Source organism: Rhipicephalus microplus, chromosome 3 (genome assembly GCF_043290135.1).
Source record: "Rhipicephalus microplus isolate Deutch F79 chromosome 3, USDA_Rmic, whole genome shotgun sequence".
NCBI classification, from domain to species: Eukaryota; Metazoa; Arthropoda; class Arachnida; order Ixodida; family Ixodidae; genus Rhipicephalus; species Rhipicephalus microplus.
This window is the reverse complement of record NC_134702.1, coordinates 57,100,442-57,116,557: the sequence shown is the minus strand read 5'-3', so window position 1 is coordinate 57,116,557 and position 16,116 is coordinate 57,100,442. Positions and strand designations below refer to the sequence as shown.

At 41.7% G+C, this 16,116-nt stretch overlaps 1 protein-coding gene across 2 annotated transcripts in view; it reads left to right on the top strand.

Annotated features, from left to right (window-relative positions):
* Positions 1-15,138, top strand: part of LOC142803741 (uncharacterized) — a 33,191-nt gene extending 18,053 nt beyond the window's left edge. The window contains exons 2-8 of one of the 2 annotated variants that reach the window (XM_075889601.1): positions 218-315; positions 517-699; positions 3,951-4,035; positions 9,658-9,807; positions 9,892-10,104; positions 13,341-13,515; positions 14,957-15,138. In XM_075889601.1, coding sequence (XP_075745716.1) covers positions 218-315; positions 517-699; positions 3,951-4,035; positions 9,658-9,807; positions 9,892-10,104; positions 13,341-13,515; positions 14,957-15,138 — 1,086 coding nt within the window. Of the gene's footprint in view, positions 1-217; positions 316-516; positions 700-3,950; positions 4,036-9,657; positions 10,105-13,340; positions 13,516-14,956 lie in introns of both variants that reach the window. The other variant, XM_075889600.1, reaches the window with a different exon arrangement.
* The last annotated feature ends 978 nt before the right edge of the window (positions 15,139-16,116 follow it).

The window sequence follows — 16,116 nt, the reverse complement described above, 5'->3', positions numbered from 1 at the left end:
GCTGGCAGTAGTCAAATTTATTTAGTGTGTTTATTAAATACAGTTAAATGTTGCGCTTTTCACTTGCTGTGGCGGGAATTCGGGACATGTAAATAGCACGAATGCTTGTGGCAACAGCAGGTCTTTGTTGGCCAACATTGCAACCATGACACTTCCAAATTTTTTATCCGTGTGTTATGTAGTGCCCTTCTGAGTTCTGGCATTCTTATTTTTCCAGCGTTTCGACGAAGACTTCGACGTTTTTGTCGACATTACAGAAGTGGACGTGATCGAAAATAAATCGAGAATAAAAGTCCGACTGACCAGCCAAGTCCGGTGAGTAGTTTTGCATCTTTAGCAATACACTTACAAGCTGCTTGTTGCACACTGCTTTGAGAAAAACGGTGGCTAAAGTTTTCATTTAAAACAGACCTCTCAATTGGATAAGCCTCTTAGCTTGGTAGTTGTAACAAAAAAAGGGTGAGGTGGTTTTTCATAACAGCTTGACAAAATGCAGTTTCTGTGTTGCTATTACAGGATAGCAGATGTTCTGGAAGAGTCTGCACAGCCGTCACAGCCAGCACGGACCGGTGCATACTGCCTCCCAGATGTACCACCAGACATTGCCTGGATGGTAAAATGCCACCAGCCAGGGCAGTACTTCGTAGGTCGCTCTCGAGTACTACAGTGGCTTCACCATGACTTGTACTTATACGACATGTGAGTAATATTTACGTAGATACTGTGCAATATCCTGTTTGAAAGTGCTTTGAAACTTTTCTTCACATTCATCTTTTACCCGCTCTCGTGGGTTAAAAAAAAAGGGGGGGGGGACATCCATGGTGAATAAACAAAAAAAATTGCAGAAAAAGCACTCAAATGCTAGAAAAAATATCTGACATGTCATAGTGCCATCTGTGCAGCTGAAGGAAGCTTCAATGAAGCATGACCCCTTGGTGACAAACCATGGAGTAGTCACAATGCCCACTTGTTTCCTCCCGTGATTAAATATATATTGTTTTTGTTTACATCATTGTGGTCACTATCTTCAAGGTACCAGCTGGTTGGAATGCTGCATAAAGTCTCGCTCAAATGCAAGGAGTAGAAAACAGTGGCATCAAAGTAGTGCCAGTGCCCCCTCCATATCTGTACTGACATTCTTTAATGAGCTAAAAGATCATGGTTTCAGCCTGCTTGTGGTAGCCAGCACAGAAAACTGTGATGACTCTTGAAAACTTTGTATAAGACCCAACAACAGGTATACGAACAATATAGATGCTTCTATGATGCCTTTCAATGCCTGTTGCATTGTTGGTACAGTCGACTCTTGTTAATACGAAGTTCCCGAGAACCGCAAAAAACTTCGAATTAAACGAACTTCCAATTAGGCAGAAATCACAAAAACATGGCATCTTTATTAGGTTCAAAGCCGGCAGTTCTTTACGAAAAGTAGTCGGTCATCTTCGTCTGCTTCTGTTTGCCGAATCTAGCAGTGGAAAGCAGGTTTTGGAAGGCGTAGATGTGCCCAAGTGCTTCTTTAGCGTTGTTCTCCCAAGTGAAAAACCGCTGCGCGAGAGCGAGGCCCGCAGCTACATCGGCAGCCTTCGGTTGTGGCTTGCTTTCAATGTCATCTTCGTCGTCGCTTTGATGAACGCTTTCGTGGGGCCGAACAATCTGCACAATCTCGCTGTCCGTCAGTGCACCGCACGTTTTGACTGTGCTGTCCACGGCGACATAATCTTCAAAGCAGGGGTCACCGAGGACGACGTCAAAGCTGCTGTCACCGAGAGCGGCGTCAACAATGCTGTCGTCAAGCTCGCTTCGCATTTCCACCGGCGGACAAGAAGCCTCTCCCGAAGAATTTGCCACGAAACCACAGGCCCTGAAGCAGTTGGCGATGGTCTCATTCTTCACGCAGCCCCACGCTCGCGCTAGCATGTGGATGGCACTAATTAAACTCGCCTCGTATTGCGAGGACTTATCCATGCACAGAATCATGCGCTCGATGAGATGCTTCCTGTACAGGACATTCACATTTTTGATTATGCCCTGGTCCATGGGCTGCAACACAGATGTCATGTTTGCGGGCAAGTACGCAAGATGGATGGCACTCAAGGCTGGTACGTCCATGTGGGCACTGCATTGGTCGACAAGGAACAACACCTTGCAGTTCGATGATGCGAACTTCCGATCCAGTTTCCTTATCCAGTCCCTGAAAATGTCGGACGTCATCCACGTCTTTCTGTTAGAAGCATAGTCGACAGGAAGGGTCCTGACGCCTTTAAAGCACCTAGGCTTAGCGGCCTTCCCGATCACAAGAAGGCGACATCGTTCAGTGCCAGTCATGTTTGCGGCAATCATAACAGACACCCTTTCCTTACTACGTTTATCGCCAGCACAGTCGTCGTCTTTAAACGTCAGTCTTGTCTGGTAGCAACCGATAAAAAAGCACAGTCTCGTCTGCGATAAAGATGTCTTCCGGCTGATACTCCTCAAGGTACCCGCGAAGATTCTCTGCTTTCCATGCTGCAAATGTTTCCTGGTCGACTGACGCCTTCTCTCCACACACGCTCTTGAAAATCGGGTCATGGCGCTGTTTGAAGCGCGTCAGTCATCCGTCCGATGCAGCGAAGTCGTTGATGTCCAACATTAACGCAAGAGATGAGGCTTTCGCTGGAATGACCTCACCACTGAGAGGAAGTTTGTTGTTGCGTGCCTCTCTGATCCAAATCAGCAGCGCCTTCTCCAAATCCGGGTAGGCGCCGGTGCGCATTCGCTTCCGTGACATTTTAAACTTGTAATTTGCAAAAGCATCCATTATTGATTGCTTGTTTTTTATAAAATTCGAGAGCATGTTAGGCTTAATGCCGTACTTCCGTGCAATGTCTTGCTTGGCAAGGCCTCCCTGCTCTACTTCTTTCAGGACTTCTTTCATCGCCAGATCAAGTGTTCGGTACGAGCCGCGTTTTGCCATTATTCAACGTCGTGGCCAGCCGAACACGAGGAAATAACTTGCGACGCGCAGCTGACACAGTCAACGAAACACAAGCAGAGACGAGAGAACAAGACTGACAGTGAAAGGGATAGCTCGACGTTCGACACGCCGGTGCTGACTGAACAATCTTGCCGCTTCATGCACTGTGGCCCTGCGCACAACGACGATGTCCACAACAGTGCGCTGCGGACAGCTACGATGGTGACGACAGCAGTGCGGTAGTTGTTCTGGCACTTGAAAAATTGCGCATTTTATTGAAACTAACGGTTGCCTCGAGGCTCTAGATTAAAAAATAACTTCTATTTAACCAATCTTGTGGGCTTTCAACTTCGAATTATTGAGCATTTTTTTCTATGGTGTTGCATACAAAACTGACGGGAACACCTCTTGACTTCTAATTAACCGAAAATTCCAATTAAGCGACTTCGAATTATCGGGAGTCAACTGTACATACACTGGATTTCTACTTATCTGAAAATGCCCCGCCATGGTGGTCTAGTGGCTAAGGTACTCGGCTGCTGACCCGCAGGTCGCAGGATGGAATTCCGGCTGCGGCGGCTGCATTTTCGATGGAAGCGAAAATGCAGGAGGCTCGTGTACTCAGATTTCGGTGCACGTTAAGAACCCCAGGTGGTCGAAATTTCGGGAACCCTTTACTACAGCGTATCTCATAATCATATGGTGATTTTGGGACGTTAAACGTCAGATATCAATCAATTACTTATCCAAAAATGCCTTTCTGATGTTTTGTTCTAGCCATACTTTCTGCAGTTATTACCCACAAAGAAACTTGGCTAAAGGCAACCTATTTTCTAGAAATGCAATGCCATTGCAATTGTAACTGTTGCGATTTTTATTCTTTGCATATCAAAGGGGCTCTTGCCCTCATACTCTTCTTTATCGATCTCTCGATAAAGCTTTGGTCTGCTAGTGAGTAACTTACATTCTTGCTTTTGTAAATATTTTTTCCTGCTAGGTACCCTGGGAAATTGTACACAGAGGCAGCACGGGCTTTGATCACCAGATTTCCTAACTTGGCTGATGTAGCGGGGACTGGCTATGTGAGTTCACATATTATTGCAGAATTGATTGCACTGAAAAGCTTGTCTAATAAATGCCTGCTTTTAAGGACCAACAGTGAAGCGAAATCAGTCATTGACAATAAAAAGATAGCTTCTGCAAGAATTTCAGAATTGAACATGGCTCCTCCTGTTCTATAAGCCATTATTCTAAATTGGGACAGGCAGTTACACATGATTAGCCGATGCAACATTCAATAGTGAAATGCTGCTCGCCCTCAAGGTCCCTGTGTGATGATAAATCTGCAGGCTTAACTTTGCTTCTGATTGGAATCATTGCATTTTCATTAAAAAAGTAAAAATTAAAAAATAGCAACGGCACTTTATTACATGAATACGTATTCATGATGTGAGGAAAGGTAATGTTAGAAAGCTGCACTGCCTTCACACCATCAAGTGAGTCTACCAAGAAGTCAGAATCCACTACGTTTTCGGTCATTAAATACCTCCATGAAACTAAGGGAGAGCTTCATATGTGACGATGCATTATCACTAAGAGCATTGTTCGCAGTCCAAAAATGCTTGTGCGCTGCAAGACAGCATGTAAAGTGCATGTGCTGCACCATTCTTTTTTTCTAGTTAGCTGAGTCGTGGTGCAGCAGGTGATGTTGAACATGTGTTGTGAGCCTGCAGGTCATTCCGTTTACAAAGGGAACAACCAAGCAGTGTCATTCGGTTTAGTGAGTAATGAGGAGCAGTGTAAGGAACGCCAACATGCCAAACAACATGGCTGTGGTGATTTCGCTTAGGTGTTGTGAGCTTTGTCTTGTTTTTCTTCCATCTTAATCTTTAAAAGGTGGTGTCCCTTCAACAAAAAAGTTGAGGTGCATGGAACAGCTTAGTTTTCCTCTTTTGGTCGCTAAATGAAGGTGCTCTATAGCAGCTATCTTGCATCAGTGCTTCGTTTTTGATCTCCTGATATGGTGCCGTTCATGTCTTCACAGAAGAGAGAACACCTGCTATAGGGAAAAAAGTCCCGCAATATGCTAAAACAATAATTTGTGCTTGCTTATGGGTGATGGGGTGCAACAGCCCATATGTGTGCCTGTGGCACCACAAGGGCTTAGTGTGTATGCACTGTGTTTTTCAGTGAGCACTAAAAAGTAGAACATATTCAAACTGTGCTCACCGCACCACAGTGGCTGCTTTTCATTTAGTGGTGAAGTGCAGAAAGAAAAAAGGAACATCCCAGTACTAAGAACAACTTCTTGCTGGGCGAGTTGGTGCATGTCTGTGGTTTGTAATGTTGCACATACAATCGAACAAACACAGGAAGTAAAAAAGCGTAAACGGAAAGAGCGCAAACTATCAACTGGCTTTATTCCTTTGGTTGCTGTAAATATATGCACATTTAGCACATGTCCCAAAAAAATTTGAAAGAAGGTTTGTTTACATAGACGTATGTATATGTAAGGCATATCGACATGAGGCGTGTATTGGCCCATAATCGCAATGGCAACGTATTGCTGCGTCTCTTGCAGCACACATAGAGGAACTCTGAGTGCTGAAGAGAAAAAGGTAAGCCGTAAACTTTGCCCCTTGTTTTTTTTTTTTTTTTCCCCAAGCTGATGGTTTTTTTAGCATGAGCTCCGGCTACTGCTCTCGAAAATACGTGTTTGCATTCTCCTTTCTATGCAAGTAAGACGTGCAATAGCATTTGTATTCGTGTTCCCATAAATTGTTGCATGCCAAAGCAAGGCAGTTTTTGCAATGTTTCCGCTAGCAGCTGTTTACCAAGTTAAGGCGACTCATACACTTATGCAGAAGCCACCTTCATGCAACGAACTTTATCACAGCTAATTGTGTGTGCCTACGTTTCATTGCATGTGCTGAGCACATCGCATGCTTGAAAAATGTACGCAGTCATGCGCAAGTCATCCCACTAACCGATGGCATGCACTTGCTTCTAATTGAGCATGTGCCGTTACCCAAACATAATAAACAAAACACATCAACGAAATATAGGCACACGCAATTAGCTGTGATGAAGTTAATTGCATAAAGGTGACTTCAGCGTGTAACATAAGCTTCTCCGTCACTTGGTAAATGGTTGCTAGCGAGAACATTACAAAAACTGCCTTACCTTGGCACGCAACAATTTTCGGGAACACGAATGCAAATGCTATGGCTCGTCTTACTTGCATAGAAAGGAGAATGCAAACACGTATTTTCGAGAGCAGTAGCCGGAGCTCATGCTAAAAAAACCATCAGCTTGGGGAAAAAAAAAAAAAAAACAAGGGGCAAAGTTTACGGCTTACCTTTTTCTCTTCAGCACTCAGAGTTCCTCTATGTGTGCTGCAAGAGACGCAGCAATACGTTGCCATTGCGATTATGGGCCAATACACGCCTCTCGTCGATACGTCTACGTAAACACACGTGAGCCTGTGTGTACTGCGCCATGTGGAGCCTCTAACATAGCTGCTATGCACACAACGGCGGACAGATGGCAGCGATTTTGCATAAGGCCTATACTCGCACATAGTACTTCAAAGCACCAGCATTTGCACGCCAGCTCAATATTTATTGATCAGAGGTGTGAGCTATCGAAAAGTCAACAGGCAGTGGGGATTCCTAGAAATTTTCGATAAAAATATTTCACGTGAGTCATCTCTTTCAATAAAAATATTCTCACCGAGTTGCGATCGCTAATATTTCATATTTCAAGGAACGAGATCGAAAGGTGTCAAGTAAGGCACAGAGCACACGAGATATTAGTGGTAAACAGCATTGACACAAAGTTCAAGGAAGTCAATTGCATGCAAATGGACTCACTGGCTCACTGAGACTGATAAACAGCGCTAGTCTGAGTTTTGGTGTCTCTGAGTCCGAGCGAGTCCCAAGGGCAAAATATATTTCATGAGTGAGCGTATGTGAGCTCTTCATCTTTGCCGACCTATGTGTGTGCCATTTCACATGCTAGATGGTGTTAGTTGCATCCGGCGGCTTGTCGTTCTCTTAGCTCTTTCAAACTGAAGGTGCAACTAGCTGACAATAAGCACACTACTTATGTGTTGTGAACTGCAGCAATCAATGGACTGTGGTATGAATAATTGGCCACCAGAAAGCTATTGCAAAAAAAAAAATAACTGCACTTCAAAATTGTTGTCACAGCCCTTTTAAGGGACGTGGCAATGAAAATTATCTTTATTTATGAGGCCAAAGGGATGAAATTCGGCATGCAGATGTCATTTGTTGTGCTGATATCATAACTGGAATCGGTTTTGAGCTATCTAATGTACCTCTTGAGTTACAACACTTGATAGACTCTCATTGTCATCCCAATATTAATTAGCTAATTAGACATAAGCTTGTCAAAATTTTTGCATAAGGATATTCACAAGGCTTCATTTTGTGCCATAATGCTATTGGTTTATTTTTAATATTTAAATAAGCACACAAATTTTTTTAATGTCCCAGACATATTGTCTTACCAACAACTTTTATAAAAAGCCAATTAGAAAAGTCCGTATGATGTGTACACAAATATGGACAGCTTTACCGCACTCACCCATGTTTGAGAATCTAAGTGCAAAAAACGGAATGGCTATAGCTTAATTTGTTGTGAAATGGCATAGGGATGACTGACAGCAACTGCTCAAAAAATTGAAAGCTGAGAAAATGGAGCCCAAAGATTTTGGAGCTAGAAGTTGATAGAATGGAACTCTGAAGGAAACTGGCTTTATTTTTCATTGGAGAAATGCATCTTTGTGGCTATCTAGAGCTCCAATTTGTCCTCTTTATGATGCCAATATGGTGGCACTGTGCCAAGGGAGAGCTTCAAATTTGCATCTTGCTATGCCCAATTTTCACATAGCTTTTTTTGACGACATCCCACTAGTGAAATGCTTGTTTCTCAACTTTTACTGCTTATTTGGGTCTAAAATCACACTATGATGTGACACATGGTCTCAGGATTGCAGAAAAGAATAATTGAAAAACTGAACATTTTGACCAAATTACGATTCCCATTGCCACGTCTCCCCTTAAATATGCTCTAACACAATAATCATGTTCTGGCATAAGCTATTTGAAAATATTTTGTGCACTAGAATCCGATTTCAGAGCAGACATAGTGTTGGAAGTTATAATTATGCGCCTAAAATACCCCCGAGACCAAATTTTGAAACTCAGGTGCATGTGTGCGATAGTCCTGCATGCGTGAGCACTTCTTAGTGATTATTAGCGAGAAATGTTGCCGTTAAAATATTTTAATTTAATTTCAAAGTAAGCAAGAGTGCGCATCTGAGTTTGCATCAACTCGCAACATCACCACTAATATGACAGAGACAGAGCTCCATGTGATGTTTCGAAAGAAAAGCGAGTATTGTCAACATCACAAGATGTCATGCAGTGCCCGCGTGCACAATACACCAACTGAAATCTGGCAAGGACTATTTTTTGTCACCTCCCCACGCTGTCTTGTCACGCTGCTCTCAATGTGGTAGTTGTTGCTTCGGCCAGGATTGCTCTTTTTATTTTTCTGGGGGGAAGGGGGCACATATTTAGCACTGGCATCGTTTCATTGTTTATCACACATGGGGCCCAGTTTTTATAACTGAGAACAACACCATGGCTTAAATGCACATTATCTCGCACTCTCTCTTTCTCGGACACTGGTTGCTTGTTGGTATTTAGGGGAGCATTTTGAACTGACATAAAATTGTTCTAATTCAGTGATGCTAGCATTATTTATACAATGCATTTGAGCATTAATGATTCAATTTTGGGATGTCCAGACACAAAGCTACAAACTGCAGAAATGAAGGAAAGAAGTGTAAACTTAAGGGCTCATTTTTTTTGTAAACAGATTATTCCAAGAACTAACAGACAACAACGCCAAGGAAAGTATAGGGAATGCTATCAGAAGTAACTGTAATGTAAATGTTAATAAAAGTGAACGAAAAAATAACTTGCCACCGGCACGGATCGAAGAGTGTTCCACACTCATTGTAGTGGCAATGGGCAACACTGACTGACCCTCCCACGTTTAAATACACATATAGTATACCCATAAGGTGGATGGGGGGATGACCACCACTGTGGCTCAGTGGTAGAGCATCGGACGCATTATTCAAAGGCCTTTGGGCCGGTACCTGCCAGTGGCAAGGTATCTTTTCGTCCACTTTTCTTTTGTCACATTTACATTACAATTACTTTTAATACCATCATCTATACTTTTCTTGGCATCATCACCATCTATTCTCATTATTAATCACTTAAACTGCAGTAATGAAGTTACAAGCAGAACATTCAGTGTAGTTTCCCTTTAAGCTCAATAAGTACCCTTGTGGGGTCAGAAAAAATAAAAACAAAAGCAGAACAGAAGTGCCGGGGAGGTAAATTTCTTTTTTCATATTTTCTGTTATAAGTTATTGATTAGAGCAATGTTTATTTTCAAAAGAAAAGGGATGAATCAATAACAACTTTCCGAAATACTTTTATTATGTGATCTCACTCAACCAAACTGTGATGACAGCTGCTGCAGTGGCACTCATTCCTTGTACTTGTTGCCAGTCATACTTTTGTGTGTGAGGCGATCCATGATCACATGATTGCAGTTACCTATTTAAATAACATATTTAGTAACTCTCTCGTGCTTTACAGGATTCATGGCGAGAAGCTCTAAGATTTAAAGCCAAATATGAAAGGAAGAAAATGAAGGCATTAACAAAGGAGAACACAGAAAGAATTCCGCGGAAGAAGAAGCCTACAGAGGACGAGTGCACTGCTCCTCGGCGCACTGAGAGGCCTAGTGTACGTATTTCAAATTTTGCACAGCCCTGCAGACATCAGGTTTGTCTTTGCCATCTGGCCAACAAAATTTATCTGTGCTTTCAGGCAGCTGTCTTGGCTGACGCAGAAGATGCCGAGACCATTGCTGGTCACGTTTTGGCAATGACGAAAGAAGTTGCAAAGGCCAGGCTCGACATGGCCTATATTGAGGACTGTATGAGCAGAACTTTGCCAAGCAGAAGGGAGTGGGTGTCCCAAGACAGCCCATCTGTTGATGACATCATTAAGAAGTACCCTGCTCTTTTAATCGGCTCCATCGTAAGTTTTTCAGTGTGCATTCATGAATCGAAAGTGGCTAAAAAGTGCCCAGGGAAATAGCATGCTCTGCTGTTTCGGCCACATCCATCCATTCTTGAGATGTTTGTTTTGCAATTATTTGTTGTACAGTTGTTCTAAGTATTTTATTAGTTCATCAAGCTTTTCAAAATTTTTATTCTGCAGTTTATTTGATATAAACTATTGAAATGTTATTTACTGACTGTTTGAATTGTTCACTTTATGCTAACATGATGCATATGTACAATGGCTTGAACAAGAATGCAGTAAAACCCTAATGTACATTTTTGATTAAAGTGTAAAAAGTACACCTAAGATGTGAAAAAACAGGAAAAATGAAAATAATTTAGCATTGCTGAGCTGTATGGTTTATTTCATTGCTTACACTTATTGCTTTTACTGTTGCGTGGTTCTGTCCAACACACAACCCGAGAGTCTGCTTGTTTAGGGAATATCAGGGAAGCTCGAAACACAGAAATCGCTTGTTGTGACGTCAAGATGGGGCAGAAAGGGGATACAACATCCTTTCTACTACTGATAGCATGAAGCGAGTGAAAGCAGTGTTTGAGTAATATTTCAGTTCATCAAAGAAGCAATGGAGAGTGCCTCTGAACTTGACGCAATATAGAAGTCGCACAAAGAGAATATAAAAGACGAAGCAACAACTGCAAACCTTTGGCAGATAGCAGAGCAACTCTTGGATTTGTAATCTAGAGTTGCCAGTTCTGCTTATAACAGGAGGATTCGGGCTTCTTTTTCTGCCGATTTGTTTGGAGAATTTTTCAGTCGCCTGTCGCGTTTTAGTTTGGGGTAATTTGCATTTCCAGCAAATATAGTTATTTTAGTTGTCACGTTCCAGAATCCACATTTGTCATTTACTAATAACATTTTTGTTGACTGAAACGTGAATGCATAGGCGTTTACAGGGTTCCCCATAAAGGGGGCCAAAGGTTCGTTGCAGTGGCCCTCAACCCTACTAAGTCTACGTATGGGGAAGATTTTTTGCTCCCCCTTCCCTTAGGTGACTAGGTGAGCTAGGCTGGCCCCTGTGACCCGCTTTCCATGTGCAGGCCTATGGTTATGTGTTCAAACATATGTTGAGGGAAACTCAAGTAAACGTCAAATATATGTCGGGGGAAAATTATAAATAACGTTCATCATGCCATGGCAACATAATGGAAACCATGCTAAGAAGTATCTATGTGCTTTTGTTGATAGTCTTGTATATTGATTCAAGAAATCGTGGAATCACTAGGATTATGCCAAATAGGCCAATTTAGTGCTTCAGCACTAATTTGTGAATGCAAGATGAACTTACTGGTACATTAGTGACAGTAAAAGGGTCAAATAAAACTTGCAACATTGCCTGGTGCATTTACTCATGACAATCAGTCAGTTGTTCGAGTGCCTGGTGTAATACCGTAGAAAGTCTAGTGCTACGGCAGCCAAAGTGATCACTACTTCACGATACCTTTGCGAGATTGTCGCCTTATTTGCCAATGTTTGGTAGCTACAACATATCACTGTTGGCATTGTTTTGTGTCATTGTGGTTTGTAGGAGATGGCCGAATGCCCTGCAATAGTGACTTTGAAAGCAGTTGTCTAAAAAAATGGCTCCTGTGCCAGCTCATCTTAAAGCTATTCTCTAGTACATGCATTGCCACACTCAGCCACAATCTAGTTGACAAATGGAAATTCAAATTAAACTGTGGAAGGTTAGAGTGGCATCATCCACAGAAACATGGTAAATTTATGCTATTTTATTGGCATTATGTGATTCATTTTGAGGCTGTAAAAGAACAACTAAAGTGCATGCAGCACACCCATTCAGGGGAAAGCGAATGTGTGCCAAAATTGGCAAGGTGCATGCTTTGATAATTTATGTTAATTTGGCTTGCTGTACAGAGCAGCATAAAGTATTTTTGAAGGTTTTGCAGTAAGTCTGCAGTTGTCCTTGCTTATATTAAAATTTTATAGTATACTTGTTTTATGACACAACTGGTGGTGCGTCACTGATGTACATCCCTTTGTCTCTGCACTTTTGGCTATAGTCACTCATATTACATCATAGCGACAAGCTACTAACATCTAGATTTTCAATAGCTATATTGACCAAGCGGCAGGAATGAGTAATCTGTTTGCTAAACAGCTTATTTCGTCACTTGCTGCTTCAATGCATCGAATTCCTTGGCAGGACTTACGAAGATTATGTCCTGCTATGTACTTTACTTGTGAAACTGGCAGATAGTAACCTCCGCATTTTATTTCAAAATTGCCCTTTTGTGCTTGGTAGGAGTAGGTCGAACCTTTTTATAAAAGACACTGATTTAAAATAGAAATTGGTATAAGAGACAGCAGTGTGTCTACATTGAAATAGGTGTTGATAAGAAAATGCATAAGTGATACCCATGCTTATAAGAAACACCGCATAAAAAGACAAGAGTTGCTCCTCAGTACAAATTTCTTATAAAGGGGTTCAACTGTATTTGAAAGTGGCTTTGTTTGCCTTTTTGAAAAATTAACAAAAAGCTGGTATTAAGAAGACCGGCAGAAAGAAAGAAAATTTAGACAGTAACAAGGTTAGTTGAGCACACTAATAACAAATGTCTGGTATGTTCCAAGGAACCATAAATATACTCAGCTCAAATGCATTCGCTAGCAGTTTATCTCACATCCATAGCACCATGGTGCTGTGGATGGCACTGCAAATCCAAAACTTAGAAAGTATGTCCCATTTCAGAAAACTGTTGCAAGGTATGAAAATGATGCTTCAAAGCCTTTTTCATAACCTGGTGCACAGTCTCATTTCCTAATATTTTTTAACTGCACACGTATCTGAGCACTTCTGCAACTCCTTAAAAGGGAAAGATATTATGCATTTGTAGCACGAAGCTCAACCGAAATCCTCGTGTATCTTTTAGGATGAAAGCTTTGTTCTGTCCATGGAAATGTTGAGGAATCCATGAAAGTTTTTTTGTAGCTTGGTGCTACAAATGTGTGGTTGTCCATTTTTGTTTTTGTAACAGTAACCGTCTTGCCACATTGCAAGAGCCCATAAAACTGATTAACATCATCTTCAGCATTTTTATTCATATTACTGTAATCGTGAACCTGACTACACGTTTTGCAGTGCTGTGACCTTGTGCAATGTTGTACCGCAGATGCAAGTAAGTCTATAGGGTTTACCGTCATTAAAATGCCTTATGAAAATTTTATAGGTGCAGCTGGAATTCAGGTTGCTTACCAAAGTGCCCATAATGGAGAAACTGGAAGAATTCTTGGGGCCTGCTTCAGGAAAAATAGTAAAAATAGCCAGACAGAAACGTCACATGCAAAAGTTTCTGGAAGACCTCGATGCTGTTCTTGTCGATGCCTCTGAAGATGCATCCGAGGGTAATTTCAAACATTTCTACGCTAACATTACCACCTTTCTTTGTATCTAGCTTCCAGTAGCGCCATTCTTCCGATTTTACGTCAAGCAAATTGGGTGCTGTAAAATTGAATGTATTAGGCAAGATTTGTTTGCACAGTTCTACATTGGTTGACTCAGAGCATGCGTTCGATTAGTCTATCACTATATGCACTTGTTTTGAAAATGCAATGTCACACTCCTAGAAACTGGCATTAAGTGCCAACGACGTGATTACAGGTAGCTATTACAGAGATAAATTTATTTCAAGAGCTCATGTACAGAAGCAATAAAAATTGCTTAAATATCTCAGCTGCTGAAGATCTTAAACTGCCTCTATTTGTGCAATACATTCACCACTGCTTGAACTTCTCAGCTAAAGCTAGGTTGAAATACAGTTCATTCTGTGCTCAAACCAATAAAATAAAATTTAAGAAAATAAGTTTTGTTCAATGATGGAACCAAAACTGAAGCACAGATGAGCACAAGCAAAAGACCAGAATGTTGGAAACAAAGATTACAGAAGAGGCAAAGTTCTGTATTTGTTGTGTGCCATGTGCGTTTAATTGCAAGCACAGCCTGCACGCCCACACAACGAAGTTGGTTGGTGGTCGATATAATGATGCTCACTTATTCTTGACGAAGTAGGGCAGTGACGCTCTTCCGTGTTTTAGTATCGCGGCTGAATGTGGGTGAATTTCATTTCTTCTCAAATATTACTAGAGGTCGGTTTTTGAAAATTTCTAAACTGCAATGGGATTTTTGCATGAATGAATTCAATACTCCCATTTCACAAAATGCCTACCTCCACTAATAAAAAAAGGTAATTTAACATTCTTACATACAGTTCAAAGTGATTTCTTTAGTCTTTTTAAAGGGGTCGTAGCAGGCAAGATGGGTGCCACTGTGTTTTCCAATACTTTTCTTGAGTTTTCAATTTATTTCTGTGCATTCTACATTTGGCAATGGCAAGGATTAAAATTCGTGCCAAAATTTTTTTCACATCTGAAAGCACGAAGATGTAAACTGCATCTTCTAAAGGTACGATAAAAATTTTGTTATATTATGTCTTGCAGTGCTATCCCCAATGGGAATTAGGTTCTGCTGCTTAAACACCATAGCAATACACAAACTAGTTGTGTAGTAATGTAGATGTAAGTAAGCACGTCTACTCCTTCTCACTTCACATTAGGTATCCAGCTGGTCTGTGGTGCACGTGACTGTGAATTTCGCTTGGCTGGGTGACCCTGCATACTTCCTAAGTTTGAGTGTAGTTACCATGACTACCCCATAAAAGATAGTCAGTCATGTACACCATTACAGCCTCTATGTTTCTAGTGAGTTGCTAAAATGGCAGTTTGAATCCAGCTTGTAGCTTTTGCATTTAAGTACTTTTTGAAACAGTGCAACTCACGGTTTTTTCAGAGGTGATGCTCACTGCTGCTATTTGTGTCCTTCCGGCAATGGTGAAGGAAAGAATGGATGCTTTCATCTGCAAATTTGTGAGTATAATTCATAGTTTGTATATTACTTTCCCTGTGAACTGCAGTTGTGAAGTTGCCATCTGTGATAAATGTTTGCTATATCTTTTGCAAGTGAATTGTTGAAAAGCCTTTCAACCAGCCATGTCCAAGACGACTTTCACGTACCATTTATGCATAGGTTACCCAGTACAGTAGAAGCCCGCCATAATGTAGCCCGCTCGGAGGCTACATCACTGTCAGCCACTCTTTGCATTGTTTTTATAGGATTCAATGAATCGGTATCTCCACTGTTTGAAATGCCATGAACTGGCACTCCAAGCTGACCAGAGTGGGCACGTTGATTTTTTATGCAGCCCGAACTGGCTTAAGGATGCATTCAGTGATGTGATGTTGTGTATCGCGAGCCATGATATGGTTTTTATTCGTGTCACCATAAGCATAGATCTTAGAACCTGTGTAATGCTATGTAAGCACGGCATCTGTGCCACCGTCGTCATCCCCAGCCTATTTTTGTGTCTTCTGCAGAATGAAGACCGCTCTAAAATTATCTCCAATTTACCCTTTCTTGAGCAAGCCGATTCAGTTTCATCCCTGTGAGCTCCCTAATTCTGTCGCTCTAGGTGATTCCCTGCCTTCTCGGCTTTTCCTCTTTTTTTTTTTGCATTCATTCTGCTTCTCTTGCCCCCAGTTGTTTGTTTTACTCTTTGTATGGCCGCACCAAGTTTATTTCTTTCAACCTGCAGTACCCGACTGTCTCACCCAATCTGGTGTTTTCTAATAGCTTAATGTTTTACCAACCATTTCCTGTTTCATGGTATGGTACATGGTCCTTAAAGGGATACTGAACAAATTTTTGGCCACCAAGATATTCAATCAAATTGGAAGTGGGGTCCTCAAAGTGATCGGGACAACCTTCATTCCAGGCAGAAACTACAGGGAAATAATGAATTTAATGCGTTTTTAACAAACTACTACCGCATCCAGCAGCCACGCCGTTCACTACAGGAGGTGATGTTTCGTGACGTCATACCCACCCGAGATGGGCACACTAACAATGCGGGCCCTCTACTCGCTCATCTCCCCCTGCGGTTCCTAGAACCG